This window comes from Periophthalmus magnuspinnatus, chromosome 2 (assembly GCF_009829125.3).
Source record: "Periophthalmus magnuspinnatus isolate fPerMag1 chromosome 2, fPerMag1.2.pri, whole genome shotgun sequence".
In the NCBI taxonomy this organism is placed as follows: Eukaryota; Metazoa; Chordata; class Actinopteri; order Gobiiformes; family Gobiidae; genus Periophthalmus; species Periophthalmus magnuspinnatus.
In genome coordinates, this window is record NC_047127.1 from 5,481,033 (window position 1) to 5,503,726 (window position 22,694).

Consider the following 22,694-nt stretch of genomic DNA (forward strand, 5'->3'; position numbering starts at 1 on the left):
GTGTTGCGTTATTTGCTACAAAAACAAAATATTTTTTCATATTGTGGTTGTGTAACGTCTATGTTTACTGCAGTTTCGTTAATATTACTCATGTGTACTGCAAACAGAGGCACGTGCAGTAACCAGGAACTGCACTTTATTACTTAAGTGTAACTAGTATAAACAGTATTTGGTGCAAAAGTACTTGAAAATAGATTAAATATTTGGAAATGTGAAGTGATTTAGCCTCCAGACAGACTATAGAGTTTATAGTTTTGATTTGCAGATTATGAACAGGTCGTTTCGTAGTTTGGATGTAGATGCACAAAGGAAAGATACACGATGTCCCGTCAGTGTCGGGCCCCTCTCTGTCCCTCCGTTGAGTGACTCTGGTCCTACAAACTTGAACTTTATCTGCAAATAAACGCGTATTAGTCCTGGACACGTCTGCAGCCTGGACATCCTGGGAGTGGAGCTCTACTTTCTCTTTTTCCCACGTTTTTTTTTTTTTTTTTTTTGCATTTTTCCTTGTTCATTTGCTTGTTTTCTGTGGATTAATTTGCTCGTCTGTTTTTGCTTCTTTGTTGATTCTCTAACTTTAACTTTCTGTTGGTTAAGTTATTTCTCATGTTCAGCCGTTAAGTGGCAAACTGTAATGGGACGAGCAACAGGAGCCAAATTTGGGACAAAGAATCTTTTTTTTTTTTTTTTGGATGAATTATTTTGTACAAGGTCCTAAACTGTAAAGAAAAAAAAAAGTTTAAAAAAATATCTGTGAAAATGACTTTATAATAAAACATCACTAGTAACTAACACTCGTCTGATTCTGTTTCATTGTTGATTTTCTAACTTTCTGTTGGTTAAATCAATTCTCATGTTTAGTCCAAAGAGGCGACTTTTTTTGTGAATTTGGGCTTCACAAAAATAATTGAATTGAGAATGTAAATGTCATATGAATGTGTTTTTATCTGAGCTGGAGTGGGACGAGCAGCAGGAGCCAAATCTGTGACTTTGGTGGGATGAATTATTTTGTACAAGGTTCTAAACTGTTAAGTAAAAAAATAAATAAATAAAAAGTAAAAAAAAAAAAAAAAACATGTGAAAATGACTTAGAAAAATATCTCTAGTAACTCGTCTGTTTCTGTTTCATTGTTGATTTTTTAACTTTCCGTTGGTTAAGTTATTTCTCATGTTCAGCCCAAAGAGGCGACTGCTGCTGTTGTGATTTTAAGGCAAATCTGTGACTTTTGTGGGATTAATTGTTTTGTACAAGGTCCTAAACTGTTAAGTAAAAAAAAAAAAAAAGTAAAAAAATATGTGTGAAAATGACTTAGAAAAACATCACTAGTAACTAACACTCGTCTGTTTTTGTTTCATTGTTGATTTTCTAACTTTTCCGTTGGTTAAATCAATTTTCATGTTCAGCCCAAAGAAGCGACTTCTTTTGTGATTTTACCCTTTACAAAAATAAATTGAATAAAACTGAATAAACACTTGAGCACGTCTGATTGTTAAAGGTGATGTGTAAAAAACGAGCCGTGCCGGGTGAGTACTCTGTAATTTGGCTACCTTTATTCGAGCAGGGTCATTTTCAAGAAATTACAAATTAAGAATTCAATAATACTTTTACAAAGACATTTCAGGAAAGATTCTTCTTCATGATATCATACATAGTATTTAACAGTCCCTCTTCATTTTTTAGCTTAAAAAAACAAAGATGAAGAAAGTGGAATTTTTCAGTCGAAAATACAGTGTTTTCACAATTGTATAAAAGTTCCCAAATTTGGAATTGGAAAATAAAGGAAATAAAATAAAATAAGGTTAAACTTCGCATTTCACAATGTTTCAAAACACAATAAATGCTCTCTTTAAATTTGCCCCTATGATCGACACCATGTTCCTTTTTACTAAAATATATCTATATATTGAAGAACTATAGTACTGTACACAACAGTATGAAATAAATAAAATTAGGAAATATAAAATGGGCCACATAAATAACGTTTGAACCTACAAACAAAATGAATGCAATTTGTTGTTTTTCAAAATAAGAAAAAAAAAACAAAAACGGTTTGGCGTAATACTGACAAAGAAAGTTTAAGTGAGTAAAAACATTGCACAACAGAATGTAAACTAAAGGACTGCTGCCTATCAGAATACTGACAACAACGTGACCATTTCAGAACACTGCGCTGGTGAACACGAAATCGTCCAACAACAACACCAGGGTGGCACACAGGTTAAAAAGATTTGCATATAAGGCTTTGTCAAACACCTTAAAAGGCTTAGTCCGTCACTTCCCCCATTCCTTCCCTTCACGTCGTTCCGAACTTCAACGCGCTTCCTTCATAAAGTCCATTTGGAGTTCCATTTTGGAGGCCTTAAAACAGTGTGGCTGCTGCAGTATTTTTTTGTTTTTCTTTTTGGCTGGAAACTAAAAAGACGACACCGGAATAACAAAGGGGGGAACATGTGGTGCGGAGAACTGCTTTTTTTTCCAACACTGTATAAATATATACAATAGGCAATACTTTTTATTATTTTTGTTCATGATTATAAGCAGAGTGCAATTTGTACAAGTCACTAGTTGTGCTATAAATACTATGGAACACTTGGGGGGCTCTGGAGGAGGTTAGCACCACACGTATTTGTAGGCCTTAGTACTGTACATTTTTTGTATTTCTTTATTTCATTGTTCATTTTGCATATCGCAGCTTATTTGACAAAACCATGCCCCTCCTCCTCCTCTTCTTCTTCTTCCTCCTCCTCTTTCTCCGTCTCTTCCTCTTCGTCTGAATTGATTGGAGTTTCGGCCACCCTCCGAGGAGCTTCAGGCACGTGCACGTACAGCTTAAAACATTAAAACGTTTTAAACTGAACCCGAAATAAAAACGAAACAAAAATAATAAAAAAAACCAAAAAACATGGGAAGCTTTAAAGGGCCCATATTACGCTATTTTCTGATCTATGTTACAATGTTGTTTCCTCGTTAAAAACACACCTGGAGTTGCTGTTTGATGGATTCGCACGTGTTTAGCGCACTGAATATTTAGATTGAGTTCTTCGCTCAAGCTGAAAACACTCTGTTCCACCTCGTGATGTCATGTAGTGATACAGGAAGTGTTTTTTAAAGATGTAGAAACGCTAATAAACCAGGATTTTTCAGCGTTTGGGCGAAACTCGAGGTATGTTTTTGCGGAGGTAAACATTCCAACACGGCTTAAAGCTCACAAGAATCCATTTTGTGTAATATAGGACCTTTAAGAAAAAAATTAAGAATGAGCTTTTCAAATGGCGTCCTCCGCGTTGTCCTCATGCTCCGGTGATTTGGTTTCCGTTTTGCCGTCCAGCGAGCTCTCGTCCTCTTCGTCCCTCAGCGTCTCCGGGTCCGTGTCCATGCTTTTGCTCTCCTCCTCCTCTTCCTCGAACTCCTCCTCCCTCGCTCCACCTCCTCCTCCTCCTCCTCCACTATTACCCATCTTCCCGTACGTTCCTTCCACTTCCTTGCGTTCCTCCCTTATGGCCCCGCCCCCTCCGTTCATCGTCGCCACGGCCGCCTCGTGCCTCAGGATCGGCTCGCGTTCGCCCAGCTCCGGGTAACCTTGCGGGGCCAGGCCTTGCAGGTAAGCCCGACTCATGAGCAGCTCGGTGGGCTCCAGGTGACCGCCCTTCTCCCTCGCTTCCCTCTCAGCCGCCTCGCGTTCCTCCGCTTCCCGTTTGCAGTAGGAATAGCGGTGGTTCATGTGCTGGGAATACGAACCGGAGTGCGAAAACCGTTTGCCGCATTTGTCGCACTGGTACGGTTTTTCCCCAGAATGAAGACGCGAGTGCTCGATTAGATGGTGCTTGTGTTTGAAGGCCTTCTTGCAGATCTGACATTGGTGGGGTCGCTTCCCTGCGGAGACGGAAGAAAGAAAAAAAGACAAGAGCGCGGAACATTAGTGGGATGCCAGAGAATTCCCTATTACAACAAACACATCACAGCAAACATAAGTGATGGACTGAATGGATTAAAATGACATGATGGCGACTACCAGTTGGCACCAGGGACCTTCAGATATTACATTTCAGCGTTATTGACATTGTGAGAAAAAATTTTTGCTATGTTTTCAACTTAATATCATTCAAATTTGTAAATAAAAGTAGTTTGCGTCAATTTTTCTAACACAATTTTGCAAGAATTCTAACAGTTATATATTTTTGACCTGACATAATAATACATTTCTTCACATTTTTATTTATTTTTTTATTTGTTTCAAAATTTCATATTTTTGCTAGAAAATTGTGTGGTTTTTTGTTGTTTTTTTTCTCTTTTTTTTCTTTTTTTTTCTTTTTTTTAAATAAAATGTTGCTTGTGAATGGAGCTCATCATAACTTTTCAAATAATACACATTCAAAATTTCGCCCACTTACAAAATCGCTCCACAAATCCAATTTTTCCTAAATGTAATTCCTCATTAAAACGTGTCTTTAAAACACATTTCCCACACGTACATACATTTAACTTACATAAATCATAATCACTTCAACTTTGGTTATTACTATGCTTCCTAAATTCTTTTGACTATACAGTGACATCAACAATCACGATTCGCTGTAAAACCGATTATTCCTGACAGGTCTAGTTGCTCCTAATTGCGAGAGCGTTGAGAAAGTGTGCTAGCATTCGTGGGCCTACATTATGGAAATTCCCCTCTTGTGGTTTGGGCCCCGAGAAACTGAACCACAACTACTTATTTTCAGCCTGCTCTTATGAACACAACAGAAATAAACCAGGGCAATCCAAACAAACACAATCACTACGTAGGGTGAACAGTGTGTGTGTGTGTGTGTGTGTGTGTATGTGTGTGTAAATCGTCCCAGGGCATCCAGCTTATCTCCACGCATTACTCCGCGTCTGGGGCTGCGCTACTATTTAGGCTATGGGGTGCATGACCAAATCGTACTTGGGATGCCAAAGGAGAAATGAGAAACCGGAGCTCGCCGCAGAAGGCAGAGTGAGAGAGTTGGTTTTTATGACGGCAGGACTATAAACTGTCTGGCTGGGTCCTTGTCCAACGAGTTGTAATGTCTACAGTAAGACTAGACCTGCCCTCTTCTGAAAAACGTGTAATTATTATTTATTTTGAAGCTTTTGTTAATATCCGTAGCGAAATATCCCATTTACGATTCCTTTAAAAAATATGTTTGGTGATTTTTTTTGGTGATAAAGGACAACGTTGACTAAAATCGTCGTGCGCTATTCGAAAACTTGTATTATTTTTATTTTATTTATTTTAAAACTTAACTCAGTATCAAAATATGTAGCAAAAATTAAAATTAAATAAAGTAAATATGACTATATAAATAAATATGGTGTTAATCGACAACCTCGTTTAAGACTTAGCCAGACTATCCTGAAATATATTTTAAACTTTCATTATTTTTATTACTTTATTACTTTTATTATATATTTTAGCTTCATTTTAAACGTAGTATGAAAATCTGTAGCGAAACATTACCAAATTCATTTCAAAATACATAAAATACAGAATATGTCGGGCGATAATGGACAACTGCACGAGTTTAAGCATCGGCCTGCGCTATTCTGAAAAACACGTTTTTAAAAATTTTATAACGAAACATTAGCAATTTCATTTAAACATAAATACAGCGAATAAGTCAAGCGATAATGGACAACCTCGCCTTCATTTTGACACTTCGAACAACCCAAGTTAGCTTTACACGCATTAGCAAAACTCATGACTTCGCTAAAAATCAACAGCCCTTTTTAAGTATGCGGTGGGTTGCTGAGATATCTCTACCTTTATAAAATAATAAAAATATTTCCAATGCGAGCGTGGGCTTTCTTTTAAGTCCGAAGAGCTACCGATAGCGGATAAAATAAGTGATGCAACCTGCTGAAAGAGGATCTACCATATTAAGGCAAATGAAAGACGTGTTATCGGCCGTTTTGAAGCCTTGGAACGCCGCTACTGCTGATGCGATCTATCTCCAATAAGAGAGCATAAAAGCATTAGGTCTATGTGTGTGCGGAGGTACGCTTTGAAGATATCGAAGTGGTTAATGCGAAAAGACAGAGGTGGAGAAGTAATGAATATCTGTACTCAAGTAAAAGGTACGTCGAATCGGTATTGCTACGAAGCATGTGGAAAAAGAAGACTTCAACCATTTTTATTTATGCACGAAAATGATAAAATATTGTAATTCTTTTTGTGTTCAATGCATTTTTTTTCTGTGAATTTTTTTTTTTTTTTAAATACCCGAGTAAATATATTTTCTTACTTTCCACCTCTGACACAATATCAAAACAATGATGATTTATGACTGTAAAAAAGGGTGCAATGAAGGATGACGGTGACACAAAATCTGACATAATCTGAAACTGGAATATCTATGTTTTTGGAATTTACGAAAGAACACACTTTTTTAGCATTTTTTTCTTTTCTTTTCTTTTTTTTTTTTAAGCAAATCACAAAAATTTTACTTAAATTCTTGTAATTTCCCTGTCAATGAAAAAGCAAGTTAGGTGTGTTTACATTGAGGGGTAACAAAGAGGGGAAGAAATAGAAAAATAAATAAATAAAGGAAGGGAGAGGGGGAGGTAACAAAATATAAAATTCCAATAACTAGGATTCGGAACACAAACATTGAAAACATAAAAGCATGGGGTTTAAAATAAGGGTCTGTAACAGTAGATACCTGTGTGTTCATATTTGTGTCTGAGAAGGGAACTGCTCTTCTGGAATGTTTTGTCGCACAAGTCACACGCGTACATACCACTTTCAGTCTTCTTAATCTTCTTCCGCGACAGACAGGAGTCGGGGTCTGTCATGTCATCCAGGCCGGACAAGTAATCGGGCGTGGCGTCCAGCAGGTCCCCCTTTGAACCAAACCAAAGGGGAGAGAAAGAGACAGAAAGAAAGACGGGGAAAGAAGAGGGAGAGAGAACGAGATGTCAGTCAAACTACGATCAATAAAGGGGGGTCAAATGAGGACGTGGCTTTAATGTAAATGAAAAAATAATAATTAAAAAAAGAAAGAAATAATTAAAATAAATGAAATGAATGAGTAAAAGTGGTTGTGGGATTTTACGCACAGAAATTTCCGAAAAAATAATCATTGTGTTGTTTATTTATTGCAAAAAGTGTTATTCGTTTATTTAATTAATTATTAATAAATTGATGAATTAATTATGTAAGTGTTGAAAAAAGTAACATTAAATACAAATAAATAAATAAAAATTACATTAAAAAATAAATAAATACAAAAATAATAAAAACTGTACAATATTATTTGAAGTATTGTTTGAAATATGCATTTATACAATCACATACACTATAGCACTAGCTTATTAGCCATTTAAGAATCACTGATTATTATGTATTAATCGAATACACTTCATAAATTCAAACATATTAACACAGATCTTTTCTTTCCTCGTGTTTTACCCACAGCCCTGTCGAGAGGTAATAGGACATTGACTTTCTCCCACCGCCTGTGTCTGACAGGGCTTACATTATAAAACTGCACTGGTGTATTCAGCGAGCAGAAATCTCCATTATGAAGATTAGCCTTAAACACGGCTCTATGGAGAACAATATTAGGACATTAGAGGGACACGTCGCACTTATAATAACTCCTATCATATGGTGCACCTTAATGGCTAATATTGGTCCTGTTTAATGAATATGTGCGAGATAATGCGGGGGCCACTATCACTCTGCAATCAATTTGAACTAAACGCCCGTAGCTGTATTTTTAAAACCTAATTTAATAAGTTAGAATAGGAAACATTATTAGCAGTTTTTCATCAGAAAGGTTGGCTCCATGTTAAACAGCCTTCAGCGCTGGGTGTAATGAACGAGACTGCATTATTAATCCCTGCGCAGCTCGTTTGGGCCGCACTCGTTAAAATGCAGCCGAGTTTCAGACAAGTGCAGCGCTCCCAGGCTCACCTTTACTATTCTAACACAACGCTTCATATATATTTCATCCACAGCGGATCAGGGCCAAGCTGGGACTGAGCCGGATCCAACAGTTCTGGGTGAAATGAGGTGCATTTATAAAGGCAAATAAGACATCCTGAGGTTTGATTGTTTTCAATTCTTTCAGTTCAAAAAGTGGGAATTCACAAAGATTAAATGCACGAGTAAAGATTAGGCAGATTAAAGGAGCTTAGTGAACTCTATGTCTACCTTAGCAGAATTATACCGGCGAACGTTCTCTGTTGTCAGCGTAAAAACTAAATAGAAACATTTATTGTGAGGGAACTAGTTTGTGCTGGAACCTCAGTCCCTCCAAGGTATCCACGGGTTTTCGAATAATAGTAAAGTTTGCACCTTTGCCATTGAGATTTAAGCTATTTAAAAATACACATTATATATTTTGAACAGGAAAAAGTCCTCACAATGTTGCAACTTTCGAGTGTAATTTACCTGGAACCCGGGTTTCCGCTGGTACTTCCTTCTCTGCTGCATCTCGGCAAACGTAGCTGCCCCCGCTGCATAAGTGTAGGCCATGTGTGGTAGGAAGCCCATCTGATCAATGCCTGGGTATGGCCTCAGCCCTGGGATGCTAGCTTGCATGGGGGGCATGAATGTGGCCGGAGGGAACGCGCTCTGAGGGGGGAGGGACGTGTACAGGGGCTTGGCTGCAAAAGGGTTAATGCCAAAAATAGGGCTAGTGCTTTTCTCTAAGTTTCCGTTGTTGGCGGCGGAGAATTCCTTTTTGAGATAGGCCAAGTTCAAAGGCTCTTCGAAGTGCTCTCTGGGCGAGGGGATGCTGCTGTGGTCCATGGTGATACTGTTGATTTTGGGTCTGCTTTTGACAGTCAGTGCATGCTTGGGCTCCCTCATGAGGCGGGGCAGAGACAGGTCCAGCGGCTCGGCCTGCAGGTCCTCTGAAGTCAAGCTGTTGGGAGTGTAGGAGCTGCTGTGTGAGTGCTTGGAGGAGGTGGAGGACAGATTGAGGGGGGAGGGCGTGTTACTGCGGGAGTGGTCCAGCTTGTCTCCGCGGGCTTTGGCACTGCCGCTGAACTGGTGGTTTTTCAGATGTCTCAGAGGGTTGTCACAGTTGTTGACGTTGTTGTGGAGCTCGGCGATGGAGGGGGACGTGATGCGCTCAGTAGCTTTCATGAGAGACACAGGTGACTGGGGCACCATAGAGTCTTTAGGAGGAGTGTGGAGGTTATTTGTTCCGATTACCATGTCTGAGTTGTTCCTGTGCTCCAGCGGGGGCGTCCTGGTGCTGCCGTACTGGTACATCTTCCGCTGCTCAAACCACTCTTTGACAAATTCCTGAGGAAGGCCCACGGCTATGGAAATCTTAAGCAGCTCCTCTGAGTTGGGCTCCATGTTCATGGCGAAGTATGCCTTTAGCACAGACATGTGGTCCCTGTAAGGATTAAGAGGCGCGGGGAGGCCCTTGTCCGACAGAAGGGAGGGGGAGAGGTGGCTGTTCTTCTCCAGGAACAGGCCTGGTTTGTTGGCCATCAGGTTTTCCGTGGGCTGCAGCACGGCCTTGATCTCCTCATTCATCTTACACAGGTAGCGCTCGTGCTGGTGTAAGGGGATGGGCCCGGGGAAGGTTTCTTTGCAGTATTGGCAAGCATACGGTGTAAACATGTTCTCCTGCACCTTGTCATCCACACCTCCGTCGAGCATGTGGTTGGACTTCTCCCGTTTGATATTGCTAATCTGCCTCTTGGAGTCCGTGGTGAGGCTCTGGAGGCAGGCTTTGGCTTCGTTCACTTTCTCTAGCGTGTAGTCGATAATACTTTTGGTGGCTCCGTTGTGGCTGACCAGGGGGAGCCCGACCTGCCCGCCTGCCTGCTTCTGCTGCTCCTCCATCTGAGACCCCAGCTCCTTCATGTAGGCCTTGAGTTTGGATAGCTCCTCTGGTTTGCAGTCCATCTTCTGCCGGCAAACGGTATTGTCCACGATCTGGAGCACCTTCTGTACCTCACTCAGGTTGTTAGCTAGCGGGCCGTGGTAGCCTAGTAAGGGCGAATCCAGCCCGGCCATGCCCAGGTGCTGCAGCGGGCTTTGGGCTGTGGAGTTGTGGTGGACGCCCATGGGACTGTTGCCACCCACGCCTCCGTTCATAAAAGGTCCTGGCGCCCCGAACCCGTGCGACGCCATCATGAGCTTGTAGTCATTGAAGTCTAGTGGTTCTGTCTTGATGCTCATGTGGTGGTTGTTAGGTTCTGGAAGGCCGAGAGGTTTCCCGTTTTCGAGTTTTTGCCGGAGCTGGGTGATCGCGGTGTTAGTTGGCGAGGAGGAGGCGGACGTGGGGGAGGAGCCAGTCTTCATGTTGGCTCGCATGCGTCCGTTCACAGCGATCAGGCCGATGCACTTTTTGCTGCTGATGTGTGAGCTGTAGGAGCCCGAGTGGGAGAAGCGCTTCTTGCAGTTGGGGCATTCGTAGGGTTTTTCACCTGGAAGAACAAAACAGACAGAGCAAAATGATTAGTCAACAGTAAAGAAGCTGTTCAGAAATCATTAACAAGTTCTCATTATTTGATGTTTTTGTGTTGTTTTAACTTTGCACATTACTGATAAACATGATAGAAATATACAAGCATAGAGGTATTTAATGCAGGTGCTCACAATTATATAACGTTTATTGATTATGTTATTTATTTATTTTTAACTGTTTAAAAAAATTATTTCATTATGTTCTGCCTTTTTTCATCATCTTCAAAATACAATTACAATTGTTTGTTTTCTTATCAAATCCAAAAGTTGAGACAAATTCCTTAATCCTTGTGTCCACTGCACTATTTTTTTTGTCTTATAAGATTGTTGGATGTCACACTCCATGACGTGTTTTTTGAGAAGGCGATGAAATTTGCAAGTCTAAAGGAATGATATGATGGTCACTCTCGCTCCTTCCTGTTTCTGAATGAAAACAAAAGTCCTCTGACCGCTGCTGCCCAGAGAGCAGCTCCAAACATGCGAGACATGCGTCTCCTCCTCTCTGTCATAACCCCGAGCTGTCAATCAAAGCACGGGTCTGATCCAGCTCCAATGTCTCCTGCTCCCTGGCGACATGCAGAGTCCTGGCAACTAACTTTTTCTAATAGGATTATTTTTGTTTTGAAATGAAATGGAGTTGATGATGAAAAGGGCGGAGGAGAACGTGAGGAAATCTGACATTGCAGCATTAGACTGCAGACAGGGTCACAAACTTTAGCCTCGTGTGAAGCAGCTTTTGTACAGATCCAGATCAAACCAAACTGTAGAGCAGCATCAGGGCCGATACACGCAGAGGGCGAGGGGCGAGCTGTTCTCTGCGCTGGGGAACAAGCGGAGGGCGGTGTATGAATGAACATCCCAGTGCAAAGTTCTGTATTTTTATTTCAGATAGTTAGCGTTAGTGCTACCTGCAAGTGGTGTTTTCTCGTTTGTAAAAGTGAGTAAATGAACGAGAAACAGAGCGATGGTCACGGCGGAGCTCTTCTGAGGAGCGTGTGTTTACTGTTGACCACAAAGATCGATTGTACGATTGATCTTTAGCTACGACTCAAGATTCTCCCCACGATCATACATCTAAAATCGTGCAGTGGACACAAAAAAAGTACATGTAAAACAATACATTTCTCATTCATTTTGCCCACAGACTTTCCGCAAAAACATTATATTAAAAGTTATTCAAACATTTCACAGAATCTTGCGTTTTGAATCTGCTTTGAACTTAAAACAATTGATATGTTGATATGTTTTTGAGCTTTTAATATTTGAATCTTTTTGAACAGTCTATGGGAAAAATCAATAGAAAAAAATTAGCTTCTGGAGCGCGTAGTCAAAACTACTCCAAACAAACGCGTATTTTATTCCAAATCACTGTAACTTGAGCACTTTTTAAAACAATTACCACGATAACATATAGCAGAAAACATCAAAATCTAAAACGAAGTGATGTTACTTAATTTATCCGAGCACTGGCAGGGACCGACGTTATCAGCTGAAATTCTGTTCACACTTTTCACAAATATTACACTTGGCAGACTCATTGATTAACAGCGGAGTTCGGAGTGCACCTAACAGCAGCGGCGCTCCAAAATAAACCACACTGGAATTCCTGTTGCATTCAGGGACCTCCCGAATATTCCGGCACTCTCTCTCGCGCTCACTCCCTCACTCACCGCTGTGGATCCGGAGGTGTTCTTTCAGATGGTGCTTGTATTTGAACGCCTTGCCACACTCGGTGCATTTGAACTTGCGGTTGCCAGCTGCTTGGTTTAACAGTTGGTGCTGTGAAGAGAGAGGAAAAAATAGAAAAAAAGAAGAGTGGAGTTAGAAAAAACGAGAAAGAAAAAAGCACAAACATTGCGGGGGTGAGAGTTCAGTAAATAATCACTACTGGTCGGCATGACAACAAGTAACAAAATGGCTCCCCCTCGCCAGCGAAGCATCTTGGCGTTCTCCGTCGCACCTTCATTGAAATGGCGCTTATGATAACACAGAATACCTTTTAATTTCCTGGTTGAGACGCCAAAACGAGCTCGCCTTTGGAATTTGGCCGGAGAAGAAAAGATTTTATTTTAGAGTTTCTCCTTCATTAGAGCGTCTGATCTTCATCTACGTTTCATTAATTTGGTCCTAATCACTGAAGGTAGCCCTGGTATAATGTCCGGCCCACATACCTGTATTCACGCTTCAATTAAACTGCTTTTCGAAGTCTGTTGAGTAATTAGAAGAGGCTTTTATCATCGCCGTAGCTACGAGACCCCACACTGGCCTCGATTCGCTGTTCAAAGCTACGCGCAATCTGTTCATATTGGAGCTAAAGATATTACTGTATCATAACAACATGGCCGTATAGTTCTCATGTTGTTTTGTTACACGTGAAAGAAGACGTATTATGTTAAATTTAGCTTTTAACATGTAATTTATTGATGTTTTTGTTTCGTTTTTTGCGTTATATCGATGCGTAAGTGCAACTTGTTGGAATTATAATGACTTTGAGCAACCAGAAGTGGTGAGAATCTCGTTAAAACACATACAGTTGTCGCCTGTTTTGTCCAAACTAGCTACACTATAATGAAATTAGATGGTGAAAGAAGTAAAAGAAGTAAAAGAAGAAGAAGTGTTGTAATAATATGTAATTGTTGTCGAAAATATAATTATAAATGTATTTTATGGGATGCATGCAAACTTAGCTTTTTGCACAAAATCTGCAAATGCAAAGTGACAGAAACTGTTAATGAAAAAAAAATGGTTCAATTCAATAAAGTTTTATGTTTATAGCGCATAAAAAAAAAAATCAGCTGATCAAAGTACTTCACACAAAAGTCAACAAAAAAACAAATATACAGATAACACTGCATTTTATTTGACTTTTTATGTATTTTCGCTGCACATTGTGTTTATAAATCGCTTAAGTGAGACATTTTAGGATGAATTTGATATTTGTCCGCACGTAAACTCGTCTTTTGAATAGTTTCATCGTAAACATTAGGTGATATAAAAAACTAAAAAAACTATAAAACGAAAGCTGTTTTTTTTCTCTCCATATTTTAGCTGTAGTCGTGTTTGTTAAATGTAAATATTAGCTAGCACGTAAACTTGTCTTGTTGAATAGTTTTGTCTCGTTGTTTCACTCCAAACATCAGGTGACGCTATGAAAAGAAACCTGTTTTACTTTTTCATATTTTAGCTGTAGTTGTGTTAAACGTTTAAGTATCTGCGAGCACGTAAACAGCGCAGTCTGAGTAAAAGTAGAAAAACTCGAAATCCACTTCACCATGCGCCTTTAATTACTATTGTAAGGTGAACGCGCTAAACTGTTGCTAAATAGACTTGAAAAGCTAGCTTGCTGCTCCTCCCCGCCGAGCCCTGACAAATGCCGAGGTGGTGTGCGCTCTGGCTGTACCCCGCATTCCAGGGGAGACAGATGGTGGCGCACAGGACACAGGGAGCTGGGTCCGCGCTGGGAGGGATTGTTCAAACAGCCCCTGCCTTCCCAGATCAAGAGTGGAGGGGAGGGACAGGGGGAGGGAGAGCGAGACGGAGGGAGGGACGGAGCGACGGAGGGAGGAAGGGGGGGGGGGTCGGCCATGTTGCTGAGTCGCATAAACAAACAGCAACAGCTGCTCAGGCACCTCCTACTCACCCCCCCTTTCCCTCCCTCTGTCGTCGCAGTACCCCCCTGAGGACCCCCGCCCGCCCGCTACAGCTAAAGTTTAGTCTTGCCACCGCCGCTAATAAGATACAATCGTTTCGGCGAGCTTAATTGTGAATGGCACCACTAAAAGCAAGAAGACGCATGTTTGCATATGTATAACCTCTAATTAGTCATATTTCGGGTAATTGGTTAAGAGGAGGCGGAGTAATACCAACGGTAAACATAGCCGGGCACATGCGGCCCTTTCATGTTAATGGGTGAATTCAGATTGTTGTCATTAATTACTGTCAGCTATATCCTTTTTACATGACCCTCAATGAATCGACTTCTCATCTGGAGGATTTAAAGTGCAAACAACAGGTACAACATGTGTTTTCTCTGTGATTACCGCGGTTTTTGTGATTATGTTTAGGTGGGACGGTACCTGTGGTGAATATTTGTCATAGTTTTACAGCAGTTAAGTTGAAAATACAGGAAGTAGCGACGAGTTCTCTACCTACAGTACGTCACCGATACGTATTCAACCAACGCTCCATCCAAACGACCGTGTAGTTTAGATGTTAGACCCTTGTTTACAGTATTGTTGCTAGGTAACAGCTACGGAAATAACGCTACCTATGTTGTATCTGTCCAACGAGGAAGTAAAATCTTAAAATCCCAAGAAATATATAGCACTTTTCCACCTTCAAGACACTCAAAGTACTTTACATCGCACATTCATACACCAGGGATAACTGTTTTGCGCAAGGACACAATGATAGCATTCATCTGTGGGAGCTAGAATCGCACTGGCAACCTGTGGGTTAGCGAATCAGACCGCTCAATGAATTATGTTTACGTCGAGAAGGGGATTTGAACCTGCAACCTTCAGATTAATGGACAAACACTGTACCAACTGAGCTAATGTCACTCATATACTGTATTTTCCGGACTACAAGTTGCACGTTTTTTTTGTTTTTTTTTCATAGTTTGGCCGGGGGGGCGACTTATACTCAGATGCGACTTATATGTGGAATATAAGTCGCATCGTAAGTTGTATATAATTTCACATCTTCGTTACGGTCACACTGATAACCGCATTTTTTTCTTCATTTTTATTATGCATTTTTAGACTTAAACTCCAGTGCAACTTATAGTCTGGAAAATACGCTATATTTCAAAAAAATAGGCTAGATTTTTTAGTTTTTAAATCTCAAAAATGTAATTACGTCAGCTACGTGTTTGCAAAATGTGACTGAAATGAGTCTCGGTCACTGGCAAAGAAGGAAAGGAGAGGAGCGAGCGTACGAGCGAGGAGCCATTGTAATGTGAGGATTGGGATGCGGCCGGTCCATCTGCTCGCATCTGAGGGCCAGCTGTGAGATCAGGTGAAGGAGCTTGTCAAGTCACTTCACACAGAAATCCCCCGCACCCCGCTGGCCTCCATGAGCTCAGCGCCTGCAATAGAACTTCACTAATACCTCTGCTGATGTGCCAATGGGAGAAGCTTGGATGGGTTTCAGTTTGACTTGATCCGACGCGTAATTTGTAGTAAAAACAATGATACACCCTCTTGATTACGATGAAAGAGTTGATTGCACGTACTTACTGAGTCTAACTTTTGTTTTGCTTGCAATGATGTGTGATAATGTGTGTTTCTTTCGGTGTTCAGAGCTGATTTTTCTTTGTAAGTTCTGGAGAAATATCTTTATACTTTGATTTAAAAACATTTAAACCACAGCGCATAACCTTTTCGCCAAATTCAGAGGAGTCAAACCATTTTCACCGAGGGCTACATCAGTGAAATGATTCCCAGATGTAATGTAAAATAAACTACTTTTTTAACTTGTTCATGAACTTTTTCTGTATTTTTTTTTACTCATTCAGGTTACAAATGTTGCATATTGACACTTTAAGTCATACCTTTTAATCTACCTTGACATCGACCACATAAAATGACACGGCGGGCCACATTTTGCCCGCAGGCCTTGCGTTTGACACGTGGCCTAATTCATTCATTAATTAATTCTTCATTTCGTTTGTGTTTATTGCACTGAAAAACACGTAAAAACTTGTGTCCTTACTCCGAATTGGCTTGCGTTCCCACAAACCTGACTCTACAATACGCCACAAAACATATCCATCACCATGGAATCGCGCCGGTGACGTTCCACCTCCAGAAGGTTACACTGTGCAGCTTTAAATTGGCAGGCTTGGATAAAACGTGGACTGAAAAATCATTACAAGAATCATAACTTTCCGGTTTTGACGTGTCGATATCCTAAAAGTTAGCACAAAAGTGTTTTCATTGTAAGAAAACTCCACCACTCTCGCAGGATTTGCTCCTTAAGTTTGACATAAGTTATTACGGTTCACGGCTCAGATAAAAACGTCCCAAATTTACTACTGCAATTTAACTCGGAGGGTCTAATTATCTTTGAAATGTGCAAAAAGTCCAAAAGGGTTGAGAGCCCAATCCATCTGACACCATAGAGTTAAACATGCGTGACTGTGAGATTCATGGTCAAATCCAACCATATAGGAAATAAATGGCAGGAAGAAGATGCTAGCATACCCAGATGTTTACGCCGGTGGATGAAATTAGAGATGGGGGAAGGGAGGGGTGAGGAGAGGGTTGGGTGGCGGCGGGGAGGGTGATGAAGCACCGCAACCGAACCCCAACCGCATTAAAGGCCAGGAGTGAAGTGAAGTTAAGGAGCTGATAAAAATTTCCAAATTGGAAATTAACACAATCATTGGATCGTGAACACGCGGCTGCGAAATCATATCAGGGAGAGCCATCAAAAAACCATTTAGGGCCTCAATTAAAGTTATTACCATTAAAGGATCTGCATCTTCAAAATGCCATGAAAAATTAATAATGATTGCCAATCAGAAAAAAAAAAAAAAAAAAAATGGTATCTCTTATTCGGCTCTTCAGGCAAGGATCATTAGGGATTAAGACGAACGGGATAGTCCAGTCCAGAAGCAAAAACAACTTTTTTTCTGTCACCTGAAGTCGGAATAGTACAATGGTGTTGCAGTTAGTTAAGCGTGTGCCCATGTACGTGTGGGTTAACGGTTCAGATATCGCCCGATGTTGGGTCAGAGAAGACGCTAAGATAACCGCACCAAATCGTTATTGGGGTTTAAATTCCCACTAAAACCGTGCCATCTGATTCATATTTAAAAGTGTACTGACTCAAACTGTATACCTACTTTCTCATTAAGCTTGTGCCCGCATACGAGAGGGTTAACAGTTCAGATATTGCCCGGTGTGGGGTCAGAAAACGCCAAGATGCTAACAGTACCAGATCGTTATTGGGGTTTAAATTCGCACCAAAAACGTGCCATCTGATTCATATTTGCAAACGTACAGACTCTAACTGTATACGCACTTCCTCATTAAGCATGTACCCATATACCAGAGGGTTAACGGTTCAGATATTGCTCAAAGTTGGGTCAGAGAACGTCAAGATGCTAACTGTACCAGATCGTACCACTTTATATACATTGAATATGCCGACCACAGAACGCCAAGATGCTAACGTAACTACCGGGTGTGTTTTATCTCATTCACACCAATCCGGGTGAGTACAGAAACAGAACAGAAAACACTCTCTTCCACCTTGTGATGTCATCATGTGGTAATACAAAAAGTGTTCTACGGTGTTTTTAAACTCCACACACCTTCACTAGAATCATTTGGACGATTTCAGCGCTGGAATTGCCAAACTCTACAAAACAAAAGTGGATGAAAAAGTAGCTTGAAAAGTCCCACTTCATGACATCACAAGGTGGAACGGAGCATTTTGAGATTTGGAGATGTAACAAACTGATAAAGCGGGGTTATTTAAACACGTGTGAATGAAACAAAACACAACTCCAGGTATGTTTTGGATGAGGGAACAGTATTATAACACGGCTAAAAGCTCACAGGAGTCACTTTAGCGTATCGTAGGACCGTTAGCACGTCTCTCACCTGGTCTCTGGCGGGCTTGTGCGTGGCCATATGCCGCTCCAGCTGAGTGCGGTACGCAAACGTGTAGTTACATAGCGGACAGGCGAAGTTCTCCTCGTTCTTCTCGTGCCGGTACTTGATGTGTTCCTTCAGCGACGTCAAGCGCTTGTAGCCGCGGTCGCAGTACGGGCAGGTCAACAGTTGGGCGAAAGCATCTGGCGTTCCAGGTGGCAGGTCTGTGAAAGAGGGAGGGGGATAGAGGGATGGAGGGAGGGATGGAGGGAGACAAGGGTAAGGGAAAGCGGGCCAAAAGGTCAGAGAAATCAATGGCAGCTAATGGGCTGGCTGCCCAGAGTGGTATGGGAGTTATGAGTGCAATCTGGTCCTCATGAGAGACACTGTGTTGGCCTGGCATCTATGGTGACCCCCCCCCCACCGCACATGCTAACCCCCCCGCCACACATGCTAACCCCCCCGCCACACATGCTAACACGCACACTGCAAAAATAACAGCCGGATAAGTAGAGTTAAGTTGATTCAGTTTATGTTGACACAGTTCTGTTAACATATCAGTTTGAAACTATTATTGGTCAAGTTTTGTTTAAAAAAAAAAAAAAAAAAAAAAAAAAAAAAAATTAAATAATTAACAACAAAATAAATTAAGAAAAATAAATTATTATTTTTTGCAAAGAGAAAAATCAATTTAAATCACATCAAAGTTTTATCTTTTTAATTCTTGTTTGCATAAAAATTTGAATTGAGATTAAATTTGAGTTTTTAGTCTTTGTTTGGCTTGTTTTAATATTCAAGCACGAGATTTTCAATACGTATCTTTTATTTGAGCAGTTTTGACTGTTTAAGAATCATTTAGGTGGACTTTTTTTTACAATGTTTTAACAAACTTCTGAACTTTTGTACTTTTTCTAACCCAAATGTTGAGACAAACTTCTTAAACTTGTGCATCATGTTGATTTAAAAGAATTGAAACCAAGAAGAAATGTATTAAAACTTTTACTTCCCTACATTTGAGGGCAGAGTCTGTACTTTCTACACCACTACATTTTAAACAGCACTGAAAAGTAAAAAGTACTTTCGACATGCTTTGAGGGGTTATTTGTACCATGTTCGTGGAAACATCCTGACTAAAGTTTTCGAGTTCAAACTTTGAGAAAACAAAAAATAAATATATACATCAAATTTATGCAAAAAAAGAGAAATTGTTTTGTTGATCAAAATATGTTTAATTTTTGAATCGATATCACTGCATTTACACTTAAACAAATTAACTACACTTACTACGCACACTTTTACTGTTTACTCTAAAAGTACATTTTTAACAGGTTTTTAAATACTTTTTCATGTGATACTTTTACTTTTTTTATCTTTACCTCTGTATCTGTACTTTTACTTAAGTAGATTTTTTTCATGTGATAATTTTCCTTTTTTTTTTTTTTTTTTTTTTTTTTTTTTTTTTTTTTACTTTTCTTGCCTCTGTATCTGTACTTTTACTTAAGTACATTTTTTCATGTGATAATTTTCCTTTTTTTTTTTTTTACTTTTCTTGCCTCTGTATCTGTACTTTTACTTAAGTAGATTTTTTTTCACGTGATATTTTTTCTTTTTTTGCCTCTTTACTTGCGCAGATTTTTTCATGTGATACTTTTCCTCTTTTTTCCCCCCATTTTTTCCCTCTATATCTGTACTTTCACTTCATACATCACCCTCCACTGCTTCAGAACTTTTTTTTTTTTTTTGCAGTACACTTGCGGCCCTCACACTTGCGTAGCTTTACATCGAGAGCCAACGCAGGATCAGTTTTCTTCACATAGTAAAACTGAACATACCATACCACACGTACACCAGTCAATGAACTACCTCCTTAAACATGTTGTAGTGGCTTTGCTCCTGTCTATAAACTTTAAATACCCCCCACAAACTAATTAATTATCAGCAAATTTAGTGTTTGGTTTATTTCATTGACACATAACTTCATATTATCAGTTTTAGTATTGCTTTATAGTTGGTGCATGTCCTGGTTTGACACATGATTTAGTCACATACAGCATAGAAATTTCCTTTTTCCTTTCCTGTTTTAGCCCTGGTTTTAGCTCGTTTTCGTCCTGTTGGTGAATACTTATGGTCAGGGGCGGCACCAGGGGGGTCTTGAGGGGGCCCTAGCCTCCCTGAGATTGTCCATAGCTCCCCCAAAGCTTTTTACTCCAGTTTCATAGCACATTCAATCTCAACAAAAAAATTTGAAATGGCAACTACAGAGTTCAAAAGGAGACTACAAATAAATAAATAAATAAATAAATGGATTAATATAAAACAAATGATTAAAATAAATAAATAGATTAATAAAAATAATTGATTAATATAAATAAATAGATGAATAAAAAATAAATGGATTAATATAAATAAATAAATAGATGAATAAAAAATACATCCCTTCATATAAATAAATAAATACATAAATAAAAAATACACAAATAAATACATACATAAATAAAAATACACAAATAAATAAATAAAAATACACAAATAAATAAATACATAAATAAAAATACACAACTAAAAAATACATAAATATCTGGTTAAAATCTATATCTGGTTTTATAAATCAGCACAGTGAACTACATTTAAACTTTTTTGGGGGGGTGGGGACACGTTTCCACTGTGAAAAGTCTCTATATTGTGTATAAGTGAGCAGCCCCCCTAAAGACCTTAGCCCCCCCTTTAGCTTCCCCAACCAAAAAATTCCTGGCGCCGCCCCTGCTCGTGGTACAATATTCCATCTTAATTAATTAGCCATATTTAACAAGTAGCATGGAATGAGATTTAGATTTGAATGGCGCTAGCTAAGGCCTCATATTGACTACAGGCTAAGCTCAAAGTTATTCAAATAAGCTATTTATAATAAAGGATCGGGCCTGCAGTTCAAATGTTATTTTCAGAACGGGCATAGTCTTTCTGTTTATGATTTCCTGTTTACAAGTTAACAATAGCCCACGCTAGCAGTTACAAAATCTATTACGCATATTTTATTATCTTGAACATGCTCGTGTGGATGAGCTTACACTGCAAAAAAGACTAAATCAAAAACATGAATGCAAAGTACTTAAAATTTAGTACTGTGTTCATTGAAAGCAAACGTTTTAAGTTCACAAAATTAGCTTTGAGTCGACACGATCATGAGAAGGAAAGAGATGCTAACTTCTAGGTGTATTTTAAGTAAATATTTTAATTTTAGGCTAATAAAAATACAAAATGACCAGATTAGCATACTTTATAACACTTTATAATAACTACACCTTAATAAAACGCAAAGAAAAAAAGTTCAAATAGCTAATTAAGAATGATTCAAGCTAGCAACTACTTCATTAATACCATAACACAAACTTCTAACCTCAGCGTCTTAATTAAGTAGTTACTAAGCCTGAATCAATCTTAATAAACTGTTAACTATCTCCACGCTTTGCTAATTAAGGCGTCGTGTAGCTCTATTTGAAGTTCTAGGCATCTCAGTCCAAGCTAGCCGTTGTTTTTTTACAGTGCACAAAGCCACGTAGCGTCCGTGTGCTAGCTTTCTCCCGTTTTAGTAGCGTTCCTGCCTCACATTTGTGCAGCATGAATCAGAGCTGCACTTCTCCTGAGGGTGAGGTGCGCTATCTGGTTTCAGGCCCCTGCCCAGCTGTTGCCCCGGGCTGGAGGTAAACACCGAGGCATCCGGGCTAATCTGTGAGAGCCACAGCTGCCCGCGCGTGTCACCCAGAACCGTCCAGAAGGCTCGTTTGTGTCGAAGAAGGCGGCGAGGGGTAGGCTAAATATCTGGAACTTATCTCAAACTATTTTTCTACTGCGCATTTTTCTGTGATGTGCCAGTTTTAAACAGCCTGTATCAGATTTTTTATTTATTTTTTATTAATTATTTTTTTAATTTAAGCTTGCCCCAGTACAGATATATTACATAAGCAGCTCTTGACGTCAAAATAAGTCTGCTGCGTCCTGTCTGCATCTAATTATAAAGCGTTTTATTGTTCGGTAATCAGGAAGATAGCTGTTAGCATGCTAGTTGTTGTTAGCTTTAGCGTGATGGGTCAAAAATCCACTGTGGTTGAAGTTGCGAAAAAGCGTTTATAAACTCATTTGCGCTGAATACGTAAGATAAGCGAGGAAAAACTGAAACGAACTAGTTGTTTTTCACGTTTTTGCAAATACGTAAGACTATTTTTCGGTTTAAAATCCAGTAATATATAATAAGGACGTTAAGTTTTGTAAAAAGATTGAAATATAAACTGCTAAACTAATGCAAGGATCCCCGTTTCTTATATTTTTCTAGAGGTTTAAACTGCAGGATTGGCAATTTTGCAGTTTCATTTCAATTGTAATTAATTATACAACCCTTACAGATACATACACAATGAAAACTTATTAATAATCAGTAAAATAATACATTTTTTACCATCTTTGCTGTCTTTTCTTTGCGTAGTGTGACACCACGTAACAGCAAATATGTAGTTAAGAACAACAATTAGTGTCAACAACCACATCGCCACAAGTTTTTTTATTTTTTCAAAGTGTATATTGTCTAATTAAATGATTTTTTTAGGGAATATTCCAGTTTCTTAATGAACTAATTGCTTTA

The 22,694-nt window shown here is 39.5% G+C and overlaps 1 protein-coding gene across 2 annotated transcripts in view; it reads right to left on the minus strand.

Moving 5' to 3' along the window:
* Window positions 1-1,529: 1,529 nt before the first annotated feature.
* zeb2b (zinc finger E-box binding homeobox 2b) overlaps window positions 1,530-22,694 on the minus strand; it is a 119,060-nt gene continuing 97,895 nt past the window's right edge. Inside the window, exons 6-10 of one of the 2 annotated variants that reach the window (XM_033981106.2) lie at window positions 18,071-18,285; window positions 12,128-12,236; window positions 8,418-10,417; window positions 6,682-6,862; window positions 1,530-3,874 (exon numbers count right to left, since the gene is read on the minus strand). In XM_033981106.2, coding sequence (XP_033836997.1) covers window positions 3,267-3,874; window positions 6,682-6,862; window positions 8,418-10,417; window positions 12,128-12,236; window positions 18,071-18,285 — 3,113 coding nt within the window. In that variant the 3' untranslated portion in view covers window positions 1,530-3,266. The remainder of the gene's footprint in view (window positions 3,875-6,681; window positions 6,863-8,417; window positions 10,418-12,127; window positions 12,237-18,070; window positions 18,286-22,694) is intronic. The other variant, XM_033981123.2, reaches the window with a different exon arrangement.